The sequence below is a fragment of the Trematomus bernacchii genome, unplaced genomic scaffold, assembly GCF_902827165.1.
Source record: "Trematomus bernacchii unplaced genomic scaffold, fTreBer1.1, whole genome shotgun sequence".
Lineage (NCBI taxonomy): Eukaryota > Metazoa > Chordata > Actinopteri > Perciformes > Nototheniidae > Trematomus > Trematomus bernacchii.
This window is the reverse complement of record NW_022987622.1, coordinates 189,589-209,193: the sequence shown is the minus strand read 5'-3', so window position 1 is coordinate 209,193 and position 19,605 is coordinate 189,589. Positions and strand designations below refer to the sequence as shown.

At 40.9% G+C, this 19,605-nt stretch overlaps 1 protein-coding gene and 1 long non-coding RNA gene across 2 annotated transcripts; both read right to left on the bottom strand.

Moving 5' to 3' along the window:
- Nucleotides 1–3,316, bottom strand: LOC117484350. Its single transcript, XR_004556120.1, has 3 exons — nucleotides 3,149–3,316; nucleotides 2,670–2,713; nucleotides 1–995 (listed from the first exon to the last, which is right to left on the bottom strand). It is a non-coding gene; the product is annotated as an uncharacterized LOC117484350 (long non-coding RNA).
- Nucleotides 3,317–4,905: 1,589 nt separating this feature from the next.
- On the bottom strand, nucleotides 4,906–8,509 carry LOC117484367 (ribonuclease inhibitor-like). The gene is made up of 4 exons (XM_034132824.1): nucleotides 7,935–8,509; nucleotides 6,943–7,125; nucleotides 5,071–5,213; nucleotides 4,906–4,910 (listed from the first exon to the last, which is right to left on the bottom strand). The coding sequence occupies exons 1-4, from the start codon at nucleotides 8,366–8,368 to the stop codon at nucleotides 4,906–4,908; spliced, it is 765 nt and encodes a 254-aa protein (XP_033988715.1). The 5' UTR covers nucleotides 8,369–8,509.
- Nucleotides 8,510–19,605: the final 11,096 nt, after the last annotated feature.

Sequence of the window (19,605 nt, the reverse complement as noted above, 5' to 3'; positions counted from 1 at the left end):
TCAGAATCAGAATACCTTTATTAGTCCCACAGAGGATACATGTACATTGTTACAGCAGGAAAGAGACAAAGACAGCTTCATGTTACCTAAAGCATGCATACAACAAAGTATTAAAGATTAGTTACACGTTTTACAAAATACACAGTTTTTAACAGCATATATATATATATATAATATTGCCTAAAGGAAGCGTATATAATGTGAACACAATAGGTCCAAGCTCTGAGCCCTTATGCTTTGCTGTGGCAGAACTGGCTGGATTAAATCAAACAAAACTCTAAACACATTTTCAGCTCTGCACACAATCTGCAATTCAACTCTGCACTTTCTAAAACACTGCACACGGTTCTCTGAGTAACACACAGAGATCTGACATATTCACCTGTCAGCCATTTTCAACACACTGCCATTAAACATGCTACACATATGAGCCAATGAACAGATACACATGCCAGCTGACCGTTAACGCCTGGCTGCTTTACTGTTGACTCATCAATCAGGATATAAGTACAAGAAGTGGGATATTTATGGAAGAAAATAATATTTAGTCTTAAAGTTATGTGAAAAAAATATATAATATCCTGTAGGATTATGAAATACACAAGAAAGAAAACAAGATTTAAGTCATTAATTCATGAGAAAAGCACTCAGATAGAAAGTCAGAAACATTTAAAAATATTTGTTTAAAATGTCGTTTAAATAAAATGTCCAAAGAAAGTATTCAGAGTAATTCTTATTACAGTTTTATAATTGTTTTATATATTCCTCAAATGACCTGCTTTGACTGCAGCTTGAGAAACTTCTGGATTCAGTCTGAAAGCATCCTTTTTTAACTTTAAACATGATCTTTAATAATGTTGTAGTTTAGTTTAACTCTGAGAGGTGGACTGGCTGGACTCCTCACTGGGACTCTGGTTCTGGACCAGCTTGCAGGGTCCAGGAGTTCTTGGAGAGAAGGAGCGCTTCCTGCCGCAGGACTCGGGGGATGGGAGTTCCTGAACATGGAGAAACAGCTTCAGTTATTATGCTCCAAATATCTGGAACAAAGTCACAGAAAGAATGTGTCTGCAGCTCAGAGAGTCCTGCTGGGAACCCACACATGTTGAGGAGCCCAAAGTGTGATGAGAGAAATGTACAGTACGGGTCCCCAGCACATAGAAGCTGCCAGATGCTAACCTGCATATGTTGGGAGAGCTTTACAGACCAGGAGAGGAACTAAGTACATTTACTCAAGCACTGTACTTAAGTACAACTTTGAGGTACTTGTACTTTACCTGAGTATTTCCATGTTATTCGACTTTGTACTTCTACTCCTCTACAGTTCAGAGGTAAATGGTGTACTTTTACTCCACTACATGTATTTAATACCTTTAGTTACTTTACAGATGTGGATGAATGATGTGAAATCTAACCAAGTGTTAAATCAGACTTTAGTTCCACCTGGAGTAAATTCACAAGCTACCCTGCAGTATACAAAGTCATTCAAACTAGCTGCACCTTTACCAGCTTTGAGAACACTTTAATGATCAATCATTATAAAACATATCATATATATTATTCTGAAATGGACCAATCTCCACAACGACTACTTTTACTGTCGCTACTTTCACTATATTTTGAGGATAATACTTTTCTACTTTTACGTGAGTACAATTTTGAATGCAGGACTTTTACTGTAACAGAGTATTCCAACACTCTGAGTACTTCTACTTTTACTTAAGTACAAGATATGAGTACTTCTACTTTTACTCAAGCACAAGATCTGAGAACTTGTACTTTTACTCAAGTACAAGACCTGAGTACTTCTACTTTTACTCAAGCACAAGATCTGAGTACTTCTACTTTTACTCAAGCACAAGATCTGAGTACTTCTACTTTTACTCAAATACAAGATCTGAGTACTTAAAGGGGACCTATCATGCAAAATGCACTTTTGTACGTCTTTTATACATGAATATGTGTCCCCGGTGTTCCAGGGAACTCACCAAGTGTCAGAAAACACAACCCTCTCTATTTTCCTCCATACCCAAATCTCTAAAAAAGGGGCTGCAACGGATCTGATAAAAACTGATCCAGATTTGAACACTGTCCTGACGTCAGGACAGTGGCGCTACGGCTATTGGGCCAACTCCACCAATCAGGAGGAGACCGCCACGGCCATTGCCGTTCGAAAGCGCTGGAGACGTTGTAGTACATATGCCAGGCCTGTAGATGGTGCTGTTCTGCCCTTATCTGCCCTTACAAACACAGAGCTAGAAATTGTCAAATTGAGCGAAATGAGGCATGGCTAAAATGCATGATCTGTTTGGTATTTTGAAAAAAAAAAAGTATAAATATGCCTTATATAGGTATGGTCCTACACTATATTATTCAAATATAGCATGATAGGTCCACTTTAAGTGCAAGATCTGAGTACTTCTACTCAAGTATATTCTGATGATAATACTGTAACTGGTTATAATGTTGATGTTTTCATGTGTTTTATTCTACAGAGTTTATTTACATTTTACAGAGTGTCAGTGAACGCGTCACTGTTTTGATAGACAGTTCTTGTGAAGAGAAAGAGCCAAAATGATGAAGAGAGAAAAACAAGAGTGTTGTTTTCCTCTGAGGATATGCTCCATGAAAGAGTTTCATATCTTGATGAATGGAGGATATTCAGTACTCACAGTTCTTCTGGATCTTGGCTCTGATCGTCTCATCATATCTGATCCTGTAGGGATGAACACAATCCAACAGTTATGGATCCAGTTTAAAATAAGTGTTTGTTCTTTGAGTCAGCTTCAGAGTCCTGACTGATCTCATGCTTTACATCCCATCATATCTTCTCTGCAAACACTACGACTGACTGCCACAGCTCTCAGCTGCATTACAGGAAGTAACAGTCATTAGTCAAGGAACTAAAAACATCCCATCAAAAACAGACTACCTTTTCCACTCTTCTGTCAAATCCCATATGTCTGGTGGAAAGTTGATTACTTACTAAATGTGGCTTTGCATTTTCAGCTGGCCTTCTATAGTTGATGGAAGAATGAAAGAGCCTGCAGTCAGTGGGTAACATCACTGATCTGTTGTGATTCCCCAGTGAGAGAAACACCTCCCTGTGTTTCATACAATACTGCTGAACCAGCAGAGACCCCTTACTGACCTGAGGGTCTCCAGTCTGCAGTCTGGACTCTCCAGAAGATCTCTCAGCAGCTCCACTCCTGAATCCTGCAGAGCGTTTCCTCTCAGGTCCAGATGTCTCAGATGGATGTTGGACTTCAGAGCTGAGGCCAGAGCAGAACAGCTGATCTCTGACAAACTGCAGTTCCTCAGTCTGAATAAAGAAAACATGATGAGGATAAAAATCAGTTTATAATCCAATCAGATGTTACTCAACAACAACAACAATTATACTCACTTACTTACTTTAATAATATCATTGTGTGATTCTTATTTGCTAATGTTTATCTATATTTACTACTTCTCACTCTTCTTAGCTAAGCTTGGGGAAAGTCCTTATGAAGAAGATGTGTTGCAGTGTTGTTAGTGACTCTCTATGTGCACCAACAGTATGACCTTCACCTCAGGTGAACTGAGAACTTCCTGATACGGCCTCCCTAACTCCCAGAATGCTCCTTCATCATCACCAAGCTTCCCCCCTCCCTTTCTCCTCTCTCTCGAGACTCATCTCAATACCCCTCCTCGACTCCTCCTTTCCCTCACTCGCGTCCCTTCCTTGCGTCTTAGCTCCGCCTCCGTAAGATGCGAGCGAGAGACACGAGGAGGAGACGCGAGGACAGAGGAGTCCTCAGGTATTAATTGGGATGTCCTCGTTCACTCAAACGTCACTCTTAAACGACGTCTGTTAATGATGACATGTGCACAGCTGTATCCCCTCTCATCGGGCTTAACTGAATAACCTTTAGAACCGGCCCATTTGTTGTTAAATATTTATTTAAATGATGAATCTTTCTCTTGTTAGTCAAGGAATTCAATGTATGATGGTTGGTCCTGCTTTTGTGTTACGTTTTGGTGTCAAATGTACATTTCAATAAAATTATAATTATAGTAATGTGAAAGCCTTTACTCTGAACATGTGTGTCCTGTAGATCCCCACATTCAGGACTGCATTTAAAAAAATGTAACTACTCAATATTTTAACACAAAACAAAACAAATAATTGTTATTTATCAAGATCTAGCCATTTATGAAATAACTTTCTTAATAGCTATGTTTTAGTGACGTTCAAGATCATTAAACATGACTTAAATTGTTAGTATAACCTTAAGAAATGAATTGCACATAATAATTCCCACGGAGCTGTGAGCACTTATACATTTATGTGACGCTTTCCCACTCATTCTTCCAGTTCTCCGTTTTCCTCTCTTGAAATCGACCAGCTGTGAAGGTGGGGGCGGGGCTTTTATACGCGAGTAGTGAAAACACTTCCGCGTAGTCTGCTCTCGTGTATCCTCCCTTTGGTCTCCTCCCGCACCCCTCCTCCCTCACCCCTCAAAAAAACGTCCTTCAAAATGGCGTGTCTTGATCGATTTCCGGGTCAAGTCCCGGAGGAGGGGAAGAGAGGAGTCGAGGAGGGGTATTGAGACAAGGCTTCTGTGTTTAAATATGCAACCCAAACTCTACTCTTCGTCTTCCTCTCTGCAGACTGTATGCTCTCTGTGTGACTGACTGAACTTTCTTCAAGAAATAAAATACGACAAAGACAGCTGAATGCTTTGATTCTCTCACATTTGATGAATAAATTCCCATCACAATGTCAAACTAAAATGACTTCAGATGACCTTTATTCAGACGTTATCGTTTACTAAATATTAAATACATAGATTTACTTTTTACAACTAACATCTATTACAGTTACTTTAAGAAAGAGTCAACATGTATGTCTGCAGTTCTTTCTTCTTACTCTTAAAAATGAAATATGAATAAAAGAATATTTACAACTTTATGGCTGTAAGTTATTAATGAATATAAATGAGGTTCAATTACAAAGTGAACATGTGAGATCTCCAGCAGTAACAGAGAGTCAGTGAACTGACCTGAGAGTCTCCAGTCTGCAGTCTGGACTCTCCAGACGATCTCTCAGCTCCACTCCTGAATCCTTCAGATAGTTGTTGTGACTCAGGTCCAGATCTCTCAGATGGATGTTGGACTTCAGAGCTGAGATCAGAGCAGAACAGCTGATCTCTGACAAACTGCAGTGCTCCAGTCTGAATAAAGAAAACATGATGTAACTTTAGAAAACAATGTTCCTGTTTGAAATAACTCCAGGTTTAATAATCTGTTCAGAGTTAAACAGGGTTTTAATGTCAGAGATGATGCAGAAACAATCCACTGATAATCTGGAACTTTAACTTTGATCAGATGTTGAACAACTCCTTCATCTCCCTCACAGCTCATCAGTACTGACAGCATCTCCACTGACTCATGGAGCACAGAGTGAGTCTGTGGAAGCTCAAACTCTCTCCCTCACACATTCACCTTCTCTCTGTTACTCTGATCAATATTCAGTCATTAGCAAACATGGAACAAATAAAAATAACATTTTTTTTTTATTTAGCCTTTATTTATACAGGTGTAAAATCTCATTGAGACACAAGGTCTCATTTGCAAGAGAGACCTGTCAGTGGTAACACTACCACACAAAGTTACAGACAGACAGGACACTAAACACAGAGGCAACAATAAAATACAACATCGTAAAAAAGTAGTCATTGAAATCCATATAAAGTATTCAGATATTGCAGGTGCAAACACCCACAGATGATTTCTCCAGCTTTTTTTAAATTAGTTTAAAATCTGTGATGGGTATCAAACTGGTCAGCTTAAGTTCCTGCTGAAGTGTGTTCCAGGTCGAGGGGGCAGAGTATGATATGGCTTTTTTCCCAAGCTCCGTGCGAACTGAGGGGACGGACAGAGTGATGTCATTTTGAGATCGTAGGCTATAGCTGTACTGTTTGTGTGATATGTAAGTGGATATGTAGAGGCGCAGCAGTCCAAGCATAGCGGTATAGATGAGTTTGTACCAGTGCAGTGATCTGCGCATTGATAATGATGTCCAGTTGACTAAAGAGTACAGCGTGCAATGGTGTGTGAGGGGTTTACAGGTGGTTATGAACCTCAGAGCCCCATGGTAGACAGCGTCCAGCAGATGAAGTGAGTGAGCTGAGGCGTTCATGTACACAACATCCCCGTAGTCCAAGAGCGGCAAAAATGTGGCAGCTACAAGCCGTTTCCTCGCACTTGTGGAGAAGCAGGCCTTATTTCTAAAAAAGAATCCCAGTTTTAATTTCAATTTCCTTAAGAGATAGTCAATATGTGGTTTGAAGCAGAGATTGTCATCTATAGTAATGCCTAAGTATCTGTAGGTGTTAACAGATTCAATGGGGTTATGCTGTGCAGACATGATGCAGGGAAGAACAGTTGGTAACCTTTTCTTATTGGAAAACAACATGACTTTTGTCTTATCTGAATTTAACACCAACCTAAGGTGGAACAGGTGTGACTGAAAAGTGTCAAAAGCAGACTGCAGACGTTCAAATGCAAGGGCAACAGTGCTAGCACAACAGTACACAACAGTATCATCTGCATATAGATGTACAGAGGCATCAATACTTTGACCCACATCATTTATATAAATAGTAAAAAGGGTCGGTCCCAAGACCGAACCTTGAGGAACACCTCTGGTTAAATTAAGAAAGCTTGCGGAGAGACCGCTGAATTTTACACATTGCTTGCGATTCGAAAGATAGTTTGCAAACCAACCAACAGCTTGGTCAGACAGGCCTATATAAGATAACTTCTGGCCTAGAATGCCATGGTCCACAGTATCAAATGCCTTGGATAAGTCTATAAAAAGGGCAGCAACATTGTATTTGTTCAAATTCAGAAAATCCTTAACACAAACAGATCAATATGAACTGCAGTCAGTGAACTGACCTGAGAGCCTCCAGTCTGCAGTTTGGACTCTTTAGTCCAGAACTCAGCAGCTCCACTTCTGAATCCTTCAGATGGATGCCACTCAGGTCCAGATCTCTCAGATGGGAGGGGTCAGACTTCAGAGCTGAGGCCACGACTTCACAGTGAGTCTCTGAGAGTCCATAGTGTCCCCAGCCAGTAAGTCTATAATAAAACATATATTACAACATGTGTTAAAAAGAGGAAACATTATATTAACATCAAGCATTTGATGAAAAAATATTTGACATGTTCTGATAGACATTTGCTGTTAGTCCATTTAATATAATATATAATAATATATGATAATAGAGTGTAATGAGTTGTCAGTGTGATCTGATCACATGTCTGTGCTCCTGCTGTCACTGACTGTTACCAAAAGAAACAGAAATTAAATGAATCACGTGACAATATTAGAGATGTACATATTTAAATGTTAGTTAATATGTGGATGTGAATGATGGATGAAGGATGCTTTGGCTTCTCTGAGCATCTGAACATTTATTGCGCACACAAACACAATTAACAAACCAATAAAGTTTCAATATGTTCAACTCGATACCATCAGATGTTCCCAGTATATCAGCATTAAGACATAACTCTGTTATTGGTGGGAAATGATATAGATCTGATTTTAAACTCTAACACATTGTGATAAAAACGTGTTTAATGATAAAGAAACTACTAGAAAGTAATAATAACATGTTTCTGTGATAACTGTAAGTCCTGTTGTGTGGTGTGATCACATGCTGAGAAACCTCTAAAGTCCTTCATGTGTTTGACATGTCGCCTCCATCACTCAATATGAAGAGAGGAACGCTTCAGTTTAACTATTATTTTAAATAAATAGAAGAACAGTGTTGGTTTTATTTTGCTCTCTCAGTATTTAAACAGCAGAAATGTTATAGTGTTTGTTTGAATAATTAAACTCCTGATCCACATTAGTTTATCAAGTTAATCACATCTGGACTTACTTGGCCTTCCTGCAGTTCCTCACAGCTGGAATCAGTCTCCGTCGTCCCTCATCTGATGTGTTGTACTGATCCAGGTCCAACTCATCCAGAACCTCCTCTGACATCTGCAGCATGTAGGCCAGAGCAGAGCAGTGGATCACAGAGAGTTCCTTCTCTGATCTGTTCTCTGACTTCAGGAACTCTGTGATCTCCTGATGTACTGAGTGGTCCTTCATCTCTGTCAGACAGTGGAAGATGTTGATGCTCCTGTCAGGAGAGGAATCACTGCTCATCTCCTTCAGGTTGTTGATGGCTCTCTGGATGGTTTCTGGTCTGTTGTCTGTGCGACCCAGCAGGCCTCCTAACAGTCTCTGGTTAGACTCCAGAGAGAGGCCGTGGAGAAAGCGGACAAACAGGTCCAGGTGGCCATTTTTACTTTGGAGGGATTTCTCCATGGCTCCCTTTAGGAAGACAGGCAGGGATGGGTAATCCTGATCTCTGATGTTGTTAAAGTCTCCCTGCAGGAAGTCCTTCAGTACCGCTGTGTCTCTGTTGGTGTAACAGTGCAACACGTAGACTGCAGCCAGAAACTCCTGAATGCTCAGATGAACAAAGCAGTAGACTGTTTTCTCAAAGATCACTCTCTCTCTTTTGAAGATCTGTGTACAAACTCCTGAGTGCACCAAGGCCTCGGTGACGTCAAGACCACAGCGCTGCAGGTCTTCTTGGTAGAACATGATGTCTCCTTTCTCCAGATATTCAAACGCCAGCCTCCCCAGCTTCAGAAGAACCTCCCTGTCAGCCTCCATCAGCTGCTGTGGACTCGTCTCATGTCCCTCTTCATACTTCTGCTTCTTCCTCTTGGTCTGGACCAGCAGGAAGTGTGAGTACATGTCAGTGAGGGTCTGGGGCAGCTCTCCTCTCTGGTCTGTAGTCAACATGTGGTCCAGAACTGCAGCAGTGATCCAGCAGAAGACTGGGATCAGACACATGATGTGGAGGCTCCTGGAGCTCTTGATGTGAGAGATGATTCTGCTGGACAGGTCTTCATCACTCCATCTCCTCCTGAAGTACTCCTCCTTCTGGGCGTCAGTGAAGCCTCGTACTTCTGTTACCCTGTCCACACACTCAGGAGGGATCTGATTGGCCGCTGCAGGTCTGGAAGTTATCCAGACGAGAGCCGAGGGAAGCAGCTTCCCCCTGATGAGGTTTGTCAGCAGCACGTTGACTGAGGACTGCTGTGAGACATCAGACACAACCTCATTGTTTCTGAAGTCCAGAGAAAGTCTGCTTTCATCCAGGCCGTCAAAGATGAGCAGCACTTTGCAGACAGCCAGCTGCTCTGCTGTGACCTTCTGTAAGGTTGGATGGAAAACATGGAGCAGCCTGAGAAGACTGTACTGCTCACCTTTGATCAGGTTCAGCTCCCTAAAGGAGAGCAGGATCACCAGACTGACATCTTGGTTTTCCAAACCCTCGGCCCAGTCCAGAGTGAACTTCTGCACTGAGAAGGTTTTTCCAACTCCAGCCACTCCGTTGGTCAGGACCGCTCTGATGAGAGTCTGTTGGTCAGGTAAGGCTTTAAAGATGTCCTGGCACTTGATTGGAGTGTCATGGAGGGGCTTCTTCTTGGAAGCTGTCTCCAGCTGCCTCACCTCATGTTGGGTATTAACCTCTTCACTCTGGCCTTGTGTGATGTAGAGCTCAGTGAAGATGCTGTTGAGGAGGGTTTCACTTTGATCAGTTCCTTCAGTCACACGTTCACATCTCCTCCTCAGACTGAGCCTATGTTCATCTAAAACCTCCTGCAGACCACTATCTGCTGAAAGAGAAGGAAACATGAGAGAATGAGGGAAATGCTCTGAGAATCTAATTATAACAATAAAACAACAAAAAGAGACTGAGTTTAAATGTTTTATAAACAGCGTACTGTCTATGCTCTACAACAGTATACCTATTCAAAAACAAATTAACCAGGAAGAGGAATAAAACGCTGCATGTGTTCTTGGGGTGTTGAAAATAATCGTTTCAACGATGCATTGCGATGCGGACGTGGACGATTCGGTATCGATGCAGTGACGGAAGATAATCGATTATAGCATAGTAACGTTGCTTCCTGATTTTCCGGCCGCGGCTTTACTATAACGTTTTTTTTTCTGTCACTTTAATATCAAATCGGTCGGTGACGCAGAGATCAGGGAACAGACGTGACAGCGGCACAGCGGCACAGCAACACCAAACACGGAGCAGTCTGCTTTATCCACCAACACAAGAACACAACCTGGTCTCACCAGAATGCGTGACTCCACCACGACTCCTTAACAGCAGTGCGTGGTGGAGTCACGAACTTTGCTACATTTACGTGTCTGCACCACGCAAACAACCCCAATGTAAAGTGAATGAGGCTCCTTTGTCGTGGTGCACAACGCATTTCTACAACGTCCAGCAGTGAGCTTTTATTCTATAAAACGTTTTTTAAATCTACTTTATAGCTTGTAGTAACTCACAGGAGGCTTCTTTTATTTTATTTTTATTCATAATAATTTTTATTTTTCGTCAGAATGTATTATGGTGCATTATTTACCAATGTTTGTTCTCAAAAAACAGTGCATTGTGTGTAATACAACTGTGATTTTTATTAAATTAGTTCGTTTTTAAGGAAGGCCAGAGCTTCAGCTGTGTCAAATAGATTGTTCCCTTTAGTTAACGTTATTTAAAAGATAATTATATTCCTATTTGATCATGTCCCCTTTATTGTATTACGGACCCAAAGAGCTGAGCGTCCATTCCCATTGGATAACGGAGGATTTTACACCCGGAAGTAAGTATTCTCCTTACTGTCGATTGATTTTACAGTGATATCTGCACTACTCATCGACTCAAAAACACCAGATTATCCTTGTTAATTACACAACATTGATTGGTTTAAATTGTGTATAATGCTTTTGTATTTTCCCTTTCGATTCGGAGAAACAAATATTCGTTCAGAGTTTAGGATGGCCGAAGACACTACACTACCCAGAATCCTCAGCTATTGTTCCGCTTTGCCTCAAGCTCTGTGATTGGTTGACCTCCAACTGCATTCCAATGAAAAAAACGTTTCGTAAAAGATCAAATCATACTTTATTCAGCAGTGCTTGCTTTACTCTTTGAAAGTCATCACATGAATGCATTGTAATGAATGGTTTGGCTGCATTAAACATTACACATCTGTCGTAGTTCTTTATTTATCTACAGAGATCGGGCCTCAGAATAGACCGGAAACTATTCTTTTACCGTTCTCTTTTAATTTCACAATAAAGTTAGTAGTAATAATTTGTTTTGATATTATTGTTTTTTATGAACTACTAGACCGCTGGGTCATGTTAAGACCATCTTTTCTGTGTTGCTGTGGGTTTTTTACATCGCTTTTGTGTTACAAATATCAAAACAATAACAGAATATATCCGTCGTAAACTAAACCAGAAACAGCAGTAAATTGTAAATAAGCCATCTGTATGTCAAATATGTCTTATATGTCTTAAATGATATGATGAATTGGAAATGGGGGACCCTGATGTAAACAAGACGAAAGTCTTTCTCTGGTCTGCATCCCCTTAACAATTGTATGTTTTGAGCTGTACTGTACTGTACCCAATATACAAGCTGTTAATAAACTTTTCAATCAATCAATCAATCAGTATATTTCATTTTGTTAACACTGTAAACTTGACAGCTTTTTAACCCGCACCTCCTACTGGTTAAAGCACGTTATTACACGTTTAGAGTAATGCAATGCAGGAAGATTGTGTTGCTTTTTAATGACTGTTTTAAAATGCCTTTTTCTTAATGTCTTTCATTTTTGTAAAGCACTTTTGAATGTGTTATATTTGATGAAAACATTTAAATATTAAGAGTACATACTCTTAATATAGTGGGAAAGTGGAAGGTCAATGATATAAATAATATAGAATAGAAAATATCAAGAAGATACTGTAAGTGATCTCTACAATAAAACAGTTTAGTGCCTGATAGGAGGATGTGCAAAACAGACAAACTAATAAGGCTTTATTTAAACATGAAAGAATACTTTAGGTTAAGGTCTTCTTTTAAATAAGAAAAAAGCTTTGGGGGTATCTACAGATATTAAGCCTGACAAAGTACTTAACGTCTAATATATTGCATGGTTTGTTTTGGAACTTGACAATCAACTTTCCTGCAATGTTAACTATGTTGAAGCACTTATTTTAACTGATATTATACATATTAATTATACTCTTATAAGATGTATGTAGATAGTATAAGAAATGTGCAGAATATGTTTAATGGTGGAGGTACACAGATATCGATAGATGTCTTGTGATGCACTGTTGATGAACCTGTGACCCAAGTTTTTCATTCATTGCATAACTACACCGTAGTTGTGTATATGATATGTCAATAAACCTTAGAAAATCTTGAAAGGGATGTGCAAAATAGCCATTATATACAGTTTTTAATTAACTATTAGTAGAGAATAACGAGTAATGAATATACTTTATAGGGATCTGCAGATAAATATTTAGTCTTCTCAAGCACCCACTACCAAATATCTCGCCTGATGTTGGCACTTGAGAATCACCTTCACTGAATTTTACTCAGGTGTAACTAAAGTCTGATTTAAGGGTTGTTTATATTTCACATCATTAATCCAAATCTGTAAAGTAACTAAAATAAATGTAGTGGAGTAAAAATACCAGGTTAACCTTAAAGAAAGCCTTCAGGATTATAAAAGACCCCCATCACCCCACAAACTGTTCTGTCTGCTGCCGTCTGGCAGGCGGTACCGCAGCATCCGGACTAAAACCACCAGACTCAGGGACAGCTTCATCCCACAAGCCATAAGACTATTAAACACCTGAATGTTGAAACAACATCCATAACATTCATCTGGCTGCTACTTAGAAATTAATTGTCTAATACATCATATTCCAATCACTTGTATATAGACTCGTATTGCACTATTTCACTTTTTAACTATTTTTCTTTTTGTATTTACTGCACTATTTGTTCTGTGTAGCCTATCTGTTTTATTGTGTTGCACTGTTGGAGGAGCCTGTGACCTAGGGGGGGGGGGGGGCGTTCTAAGCACATGGTGTAGTCCCATAGCTGAGGATTCTGGGTAGTGTAGTGTCTTCTGCCATCCACACACTCCGAAAAAATATTTGTTTCTCCGAATCGAAAGGGGAAAATACAAAAGCATTGTACACAATTTAAACCAATCAATGTTGTGTAATTAACAAGGATAATCTGGTGTTTTTGAGTCGATGAGTAGTGCAGATATCACTGTAAATAAAATCAATCGACAGTAAGGAGAATACTTGGCAAATCAGACCATATCTCACTACTGTTGTTGCCTGCGTACAAGCAGAAACTTAAAAGGGACAGACCGGTAATAAGGACAGTACAACGATGGAGCGAGGAGTCAGATTCAGCACTGCAGGATTGCTTTGCATCTACGGATTGGAGTGTGTTTGAGGACAATAACATCAACACACACACGGACACTGTCATCTGCTACATTGGGAAATGCATCGATGACGTGGTACCGAAGGTTTCTGTACGGACATTCCCAAATCAAAAGCCCTGGGTAAACGGTGAGGTGCGCGGCAAACTGAAAGCGCGCACTCTCGCGCACACAGCGGGAGATTTGGAGGAGTACAGGAAGTCTAGGTATGATCTCCGGAGAGCAATTCAAAATGCAAAGAGACAGTACAAAGACAAGGTGGAATCTGACTTCAAAGGCTGTAACACTAGGAATATGTGGGCGGGACTAAGGACAATGACTGACTACAAAGGAGCAGCGGGGGGTGCTGCGGGAGTGTCTGCGTGCGCATCTCTCCCAGATGAGCTAAACAGTTTGCACGCTTTGAGAGCAGCCAGGCTGTGGAGGTACAGAGGGACCAGGAGCTACACTGCCCTTTTGTTTTAAATAGGGCAGATGTGTGTAAATCCTTTAAAAGGGTTAACCCACACAAGGCTCCTGGACCTGATGGCATCCCTGGCCGTGTTCTCAGGGTGTGTGCAGTTCAGCTGGCAGAGGTGTTCACAGACATCTTCAACAGGTCCCTGCTGCAGTCTGTAGTCCCCACATGTCTTAAACACTCCACCATCATTCCTGTCCCCAAAAAGACAATCATCACCTGCCCCAACGACTACCGCCCAGTAGCACTCACCTCCATCATAATGAAGTGCTTTGAGCGGTTAGTCAAATTATTCATCACCTCCTCCCTCCCTGAATCTCTGGACCCCCTGCAGTTTGCCTACAGAGCAAACAGGTCCACAGACGACGCCATAGCCCTCACCCTCCACACTGCCCTCTCACACCTGGACCCGAAGAACAGGAACACATATGTGAGAATGCTGTTCATTGACTACAGTTCAGCATTCAACACCATTGTGCCCTCCAAGCTGGCCATCAAGCTCAGAGACCTCGGGCTCAACAGCGCCCTCTGTGACTGGATCCTGAACTTCCTGACGGGCAGACCCCAGGCAGTGCGGGTGGGAAATATCACATCCTCCACCCTGATTCTCAACACCGGTGCCCCTCAAGGCTGCGTGCTCAGCCCTCTCCTCTACTCCCTGTTCACTCACGACTGCGTGGCCACACACAGCTCCAACACCATCGTGAAGTTTGCTGATGACACGACCGTCATCGGCCAGATCACAGACGATGACGAGACGGCGTACAGAGAGGAGGTCGAAAACCTGACATCTTGGTGCCAGGAGAACAACCTCCATCTCAACATCAGCAAAACAAAGGAGCTGATTGTGGATTACAGGAAGCAGCAGGGAGAGGGACACGCCCCCATCGCCATCAATGGGACTACGGTGGAGAGAGTCAAAAGCTTCAGGTTCCTTGGGGTCCACATCACTGAGGACCTGACATGGTCTCTTCACACCACCACCATCACCAAGAAAGCTCGACAGCGGCTCTTCTTCCTCCGCAGGTTGAGGAGGTTCAAAATGGATTCCAGGATACTCTGCAACTTCTACAGGTGCACGATAGAGAGTATCCTCACTGGCAGCATGACGGCCTGGTACGGCAGCTGCACCGACCTCGATCGTAAGGCTTTACAGAGGGTGGTGAAAACTGCACAGCACATCACCAGGACGGAGCTGCCATCCATGGAGGACCTTTACTCCCAGCGGCTCAGGAAGAAATCACTACGGATTATCAAAGACCCCCCATCACCCCAGCCACAAACTGTTCTTTCTGTTGCCGTCTGGCAGACGTTACCGCAGCATCCTGGCAAGGACAAGAAGATTCGGAGACAGTTTTCTTCCCGCGGGCAGTGAGACTGTTAAAAAATTGAACTGTTGAAACAACTTCAAACATTCAACTGCTACTCAGTAGTATGTATCTAATACCTAATATATATATATCATTCCAATAACTTGTATATAGACTCATACTGCACTATTCCACATCATAACTTTATTTCATTTTTATAACTATTATTATTTTTGTATTGCTCATGCTCTTATTGTTATTATGTTATGTTATTATGTTGCATTGTTGGAGAAGCCTGTGACATAAGATTTTCAACTGCATAATTACTCTGTAGCTATGTCAGATTGACAATAAAGAACCTTGAACCTTGAACTTACTTCCGGGTGTAAAATCCTCCGTTATCCAATGGGAATGGACGCTCAGCTCTTTGGGTCCATAATACAATAAAGGGGACTTGATCAAATAGGAATATAATTATCTTTTAAATAACGTTAACTAAAGGGAACAATCTATTTGACACAGCTGAAGCTCTGGCCTTCCTTAAAAACGAACTCATTTAATAAAGATCACAGTTGTATTACACACAATGCACTGTTTTTTGAGAACACAAATTGGTAAATAATGCACCATAATACATTCTGACGAAAAATAAAAATTATTATGAATACAAATAAAATAAAAGAAGCCTCCTGTGAGTTACTACAAGCTATAAAGTAGATTTTAAAAACGTTTTATAGAATAAAAGCTCACTGCTGGACGTTGTAGAAATGCGTTGTGCACCACGACAAAGGAGCCTCATTCACTTTACATTGGGGTTGTTTGCGTGGTGCAGACACGTAAATGTAGCAGAGTGCTTGACTCCACCACGCACTGCGGTGTTAAGGAGTCGTGGTGGAGTCACGCATTCTGGTGAGACCAGGTTGCAAGAACACCAGTCCAGAACCAACAGCAGAAGGACCCGCTCTGAATCACTCCGTGTCGCTGCGGCTCAGAGACACAAGGATTTATGTTTTTCAAAAATAATCGCGTTACAATCATGTCAGGTTTTTGGTGGATTTAATCAAGTCTTGGATTGCAGAGTATGAATGTCCTCTAGCAATTTTCAGACGATATATACGTGTGTAAAGTTTGTGAAGGCAGGAGGAAAAAAGCTTCCGCGATCACCGTCTCCTCTCTGTTCCTCCAAACCCCGCCCCCTCCCTGAAAATAATGAGTGACAGGCTGATAGTGACCCGATAGAAACTTTATTCACTTAATCACTGATTGAGATATAATGAAGCTAACTTAATCTCATACATTCATGGGATTTATGTAACAGTAAGACAGAGAATGTAAGTGTGCACCCACATGCACTATTTGTGTTTGTATATGCTGTTGTAAATACTCCTGTTGTCTGCTGTGTTCAGACTCAAGTCCTGTGTGTGATGCCACATTCAGGACATTCAGTGTCCTTTTTTTAACAGATGACCGTAGAAGCTGCAGCTAGACTGCAGAAGCATTAGTTTTTTGTTTTTGAGGATGGAACAACTTCACACACAGATATAGGGAGGCTAGACCTATACAATTAATTTATTTTGGTTTATAAATTAATGTCAAGACATTTATGTTATTGATTTCTGAAGCACTTTCTAAATAATAAAAAGAGAGTTCATATGTATTGATGAAAAATAAGCCATGTGCAGTAATATAGAAAATTGAGGATGCAACGCATTGGTATGAATCGTGATGCATCGTGATGCATCGGGATATCGAATTGAATCAAATCGTTGACAGGATAATCGTAATCGAATCGAATCGTGAGACCAGTGAAGATGCACAGCCCTAATGTGTTCGGCCTCTTACCTCGTACAGAGCTGGTCTGACTGGCTGTCTGCAGTCCAGCTCTGGTTCTGGATCTTTCTCCACACTGGGGACAGGAGGGGTCTCCTGATGGAGGTCTCTGCTCCCAGGATGAGGTGATGCACTGTCTGCAGAACCAGTGTCCACAGCTGGTAGAGACTGGATCCTTCAGGACGTCCTGACACAGAGCACAGCTGGACAGCTGCTCCTCCACAGGAACACCACTCTTCCTCTTCCCTCTGTGGAGATGAACACATCCTTTACAGCACGTCACATTAGTGGAGCTGCTTCTCACCAATGGGCAGAGCGTCACAAACGTCACTCTCAAGATGAAATGTGTCACGCTGCACGAATACGCAGGTGACATGAATTTCACCTCTTCACTTTCTTGGTGTCTCCAGGCACGGATCTGGGTCTTTGCATTGACTCTACATGTAATCACACAAAGCTCTGTTTGAGATATCTGCTAATGCTAAACACAACCAGCTCACCAGGTTATCACTATTATTAATAAACATCTTTAAAATACATATCATAAACATGCCCAAGTAGTAAATAATGTATTGGACGATATATTTAGTTTTTAGTGAGTATTTATCAATATCTTTGCCATTTAAAACCTTTTGATGCCACTGATACAATGATGCTATAAATGCATATTGAAATATCCTCAAATAATGTTAGCTTGCTGTACTCTGCTGCCTTTGTTCTGTACTATACTGCACACATGATATTATTAAAGAACAGTTTGATATATTAGATGATATAAAAACTGGATCCTCTTCAGGTCAGGTTACAGCAGAAACTCTTACTTTGTGTCTGAGGGTCCAGGTTCATTACTGAAGTCTGGAGGATACTCTTTAGACCAGTCACTCTTCAGAGACAGACAGCTGGGGACTGGAGACTCTGCTCTCTGTCTGTGGAAACAACACATGTTTTAAACATCATTAGTTCATTCAGAGAGCACATTTTGACTTCTGTCTGTATGTAGATTATTTACTATCGCTGATGACGCCAGGGATCAAGAGTTTAAACGTTGTTACTGTACTGTTACTAAGTTTCTTTACTGCGATCATTAAAGAACAGGTTAGATGATCAGATAACATAAAAACTGGATCCTCTTCAGGTCAGGTTACAGCAGAAACTCTTACTTTGTGTCTGAAGGTCCAGGTTCATTACTGAAGTCTGGAGGATTCCACTCTTTAGACCAGTCACTCTTCAGAGACAGACAGCTGGAGACTGAAGATGTGTCCTCTTCCTCATCTTTAAAACCACTCATCTTCCCCAGTCTGAGAGAACACACACACACACACACACACACACACACACACACACACACACACACACACACACACACACACACACACACACACACACACACACACACGCACACACCAGGGGTGTCAAACTCAATTTCATCGCGGGCCACATTAGAATGATGGTTGCACTCAAAGGGTGGTAACTTAAAGACTATATAAATATACATAGATAAATATATATAATATATATAAAATAATGTATTATTTTACAATATTTCCTCTGCATTAGATTATTATCAGATAGGGTAATAACTTCATAATTAGCTGTGATTTTGACACCCCTGATCTAAACCATCATAATAATAAACTTGGTTAAAATACATCAAATCAGTCAGACTTCAGACAGGCCGCTCTCCATTTTGACTGCGCTGGGCTGTCACATGTTATGTTGCTTTGATGAATCAGAAAACAGGAAATAAAACAAGTTTACAACACTTGTAGAAGTCTCATTGGACTCTAGGACGCTGATGTTCCGACATCCAGTAAAACAGAGTAAATAATGTGTTAGAAAGCAGAGCCTGGTGTTAACACTCACCCTGTTGTCCTCCTGCTCCGTCGAGCTGTAAAATGGCGTTTGGCACTCTGACAAGTCTGACTTCATACTTTCACTTTCAACTTCCCTCCCTCCCTGTCTGCAGCCCCCCCCCTTCTCTGTTTCATAACCAGCCTTATCAGCTGAACAAGTTCACATATGTTCAGTGAGATACAAATAAAGCTAAAAACAAGCTCAACAAAGTTATTGAAATAAATATATTAAAACCACAGTGTGAAAATAAACCAGTACAAGTAAACATGCTGTCTTCAAAACCTCACTTAAGTTAAAATGTGTAGGTATTTAAGTACTCTAGTGTTAACGTCACATTAAATTGTTCCCTATTATATATATATATATATATATATATATATATATATATATATATATATATATATATATATATATATATATATTTGTTTCTGGATTAATAACCCTGCTGCATGTATTGCATATATTACTGTATTTTTCCCAGAATATGAATGGCGTTTTTTGTTACTGGTACCAGGGAGCCATTGCATGTTCAAATTCAGACTGTTTGCAGTCAGTATAGAAACCTTGTCCGATCTAGACAGATTAACGTACAGATAAAAAGATACATTATATTTAAATGTTTTTCAGTTGCAGTGCTTGAGTAAATGTACTTGTAATCACCTTGACCACTAGAGGTCGGTGTTACATCAGTTTCTGCATTTAATCACAAACATCCATATGTGCCTTTTCTGTCCTGAAGAGGAATACACAGGAGCG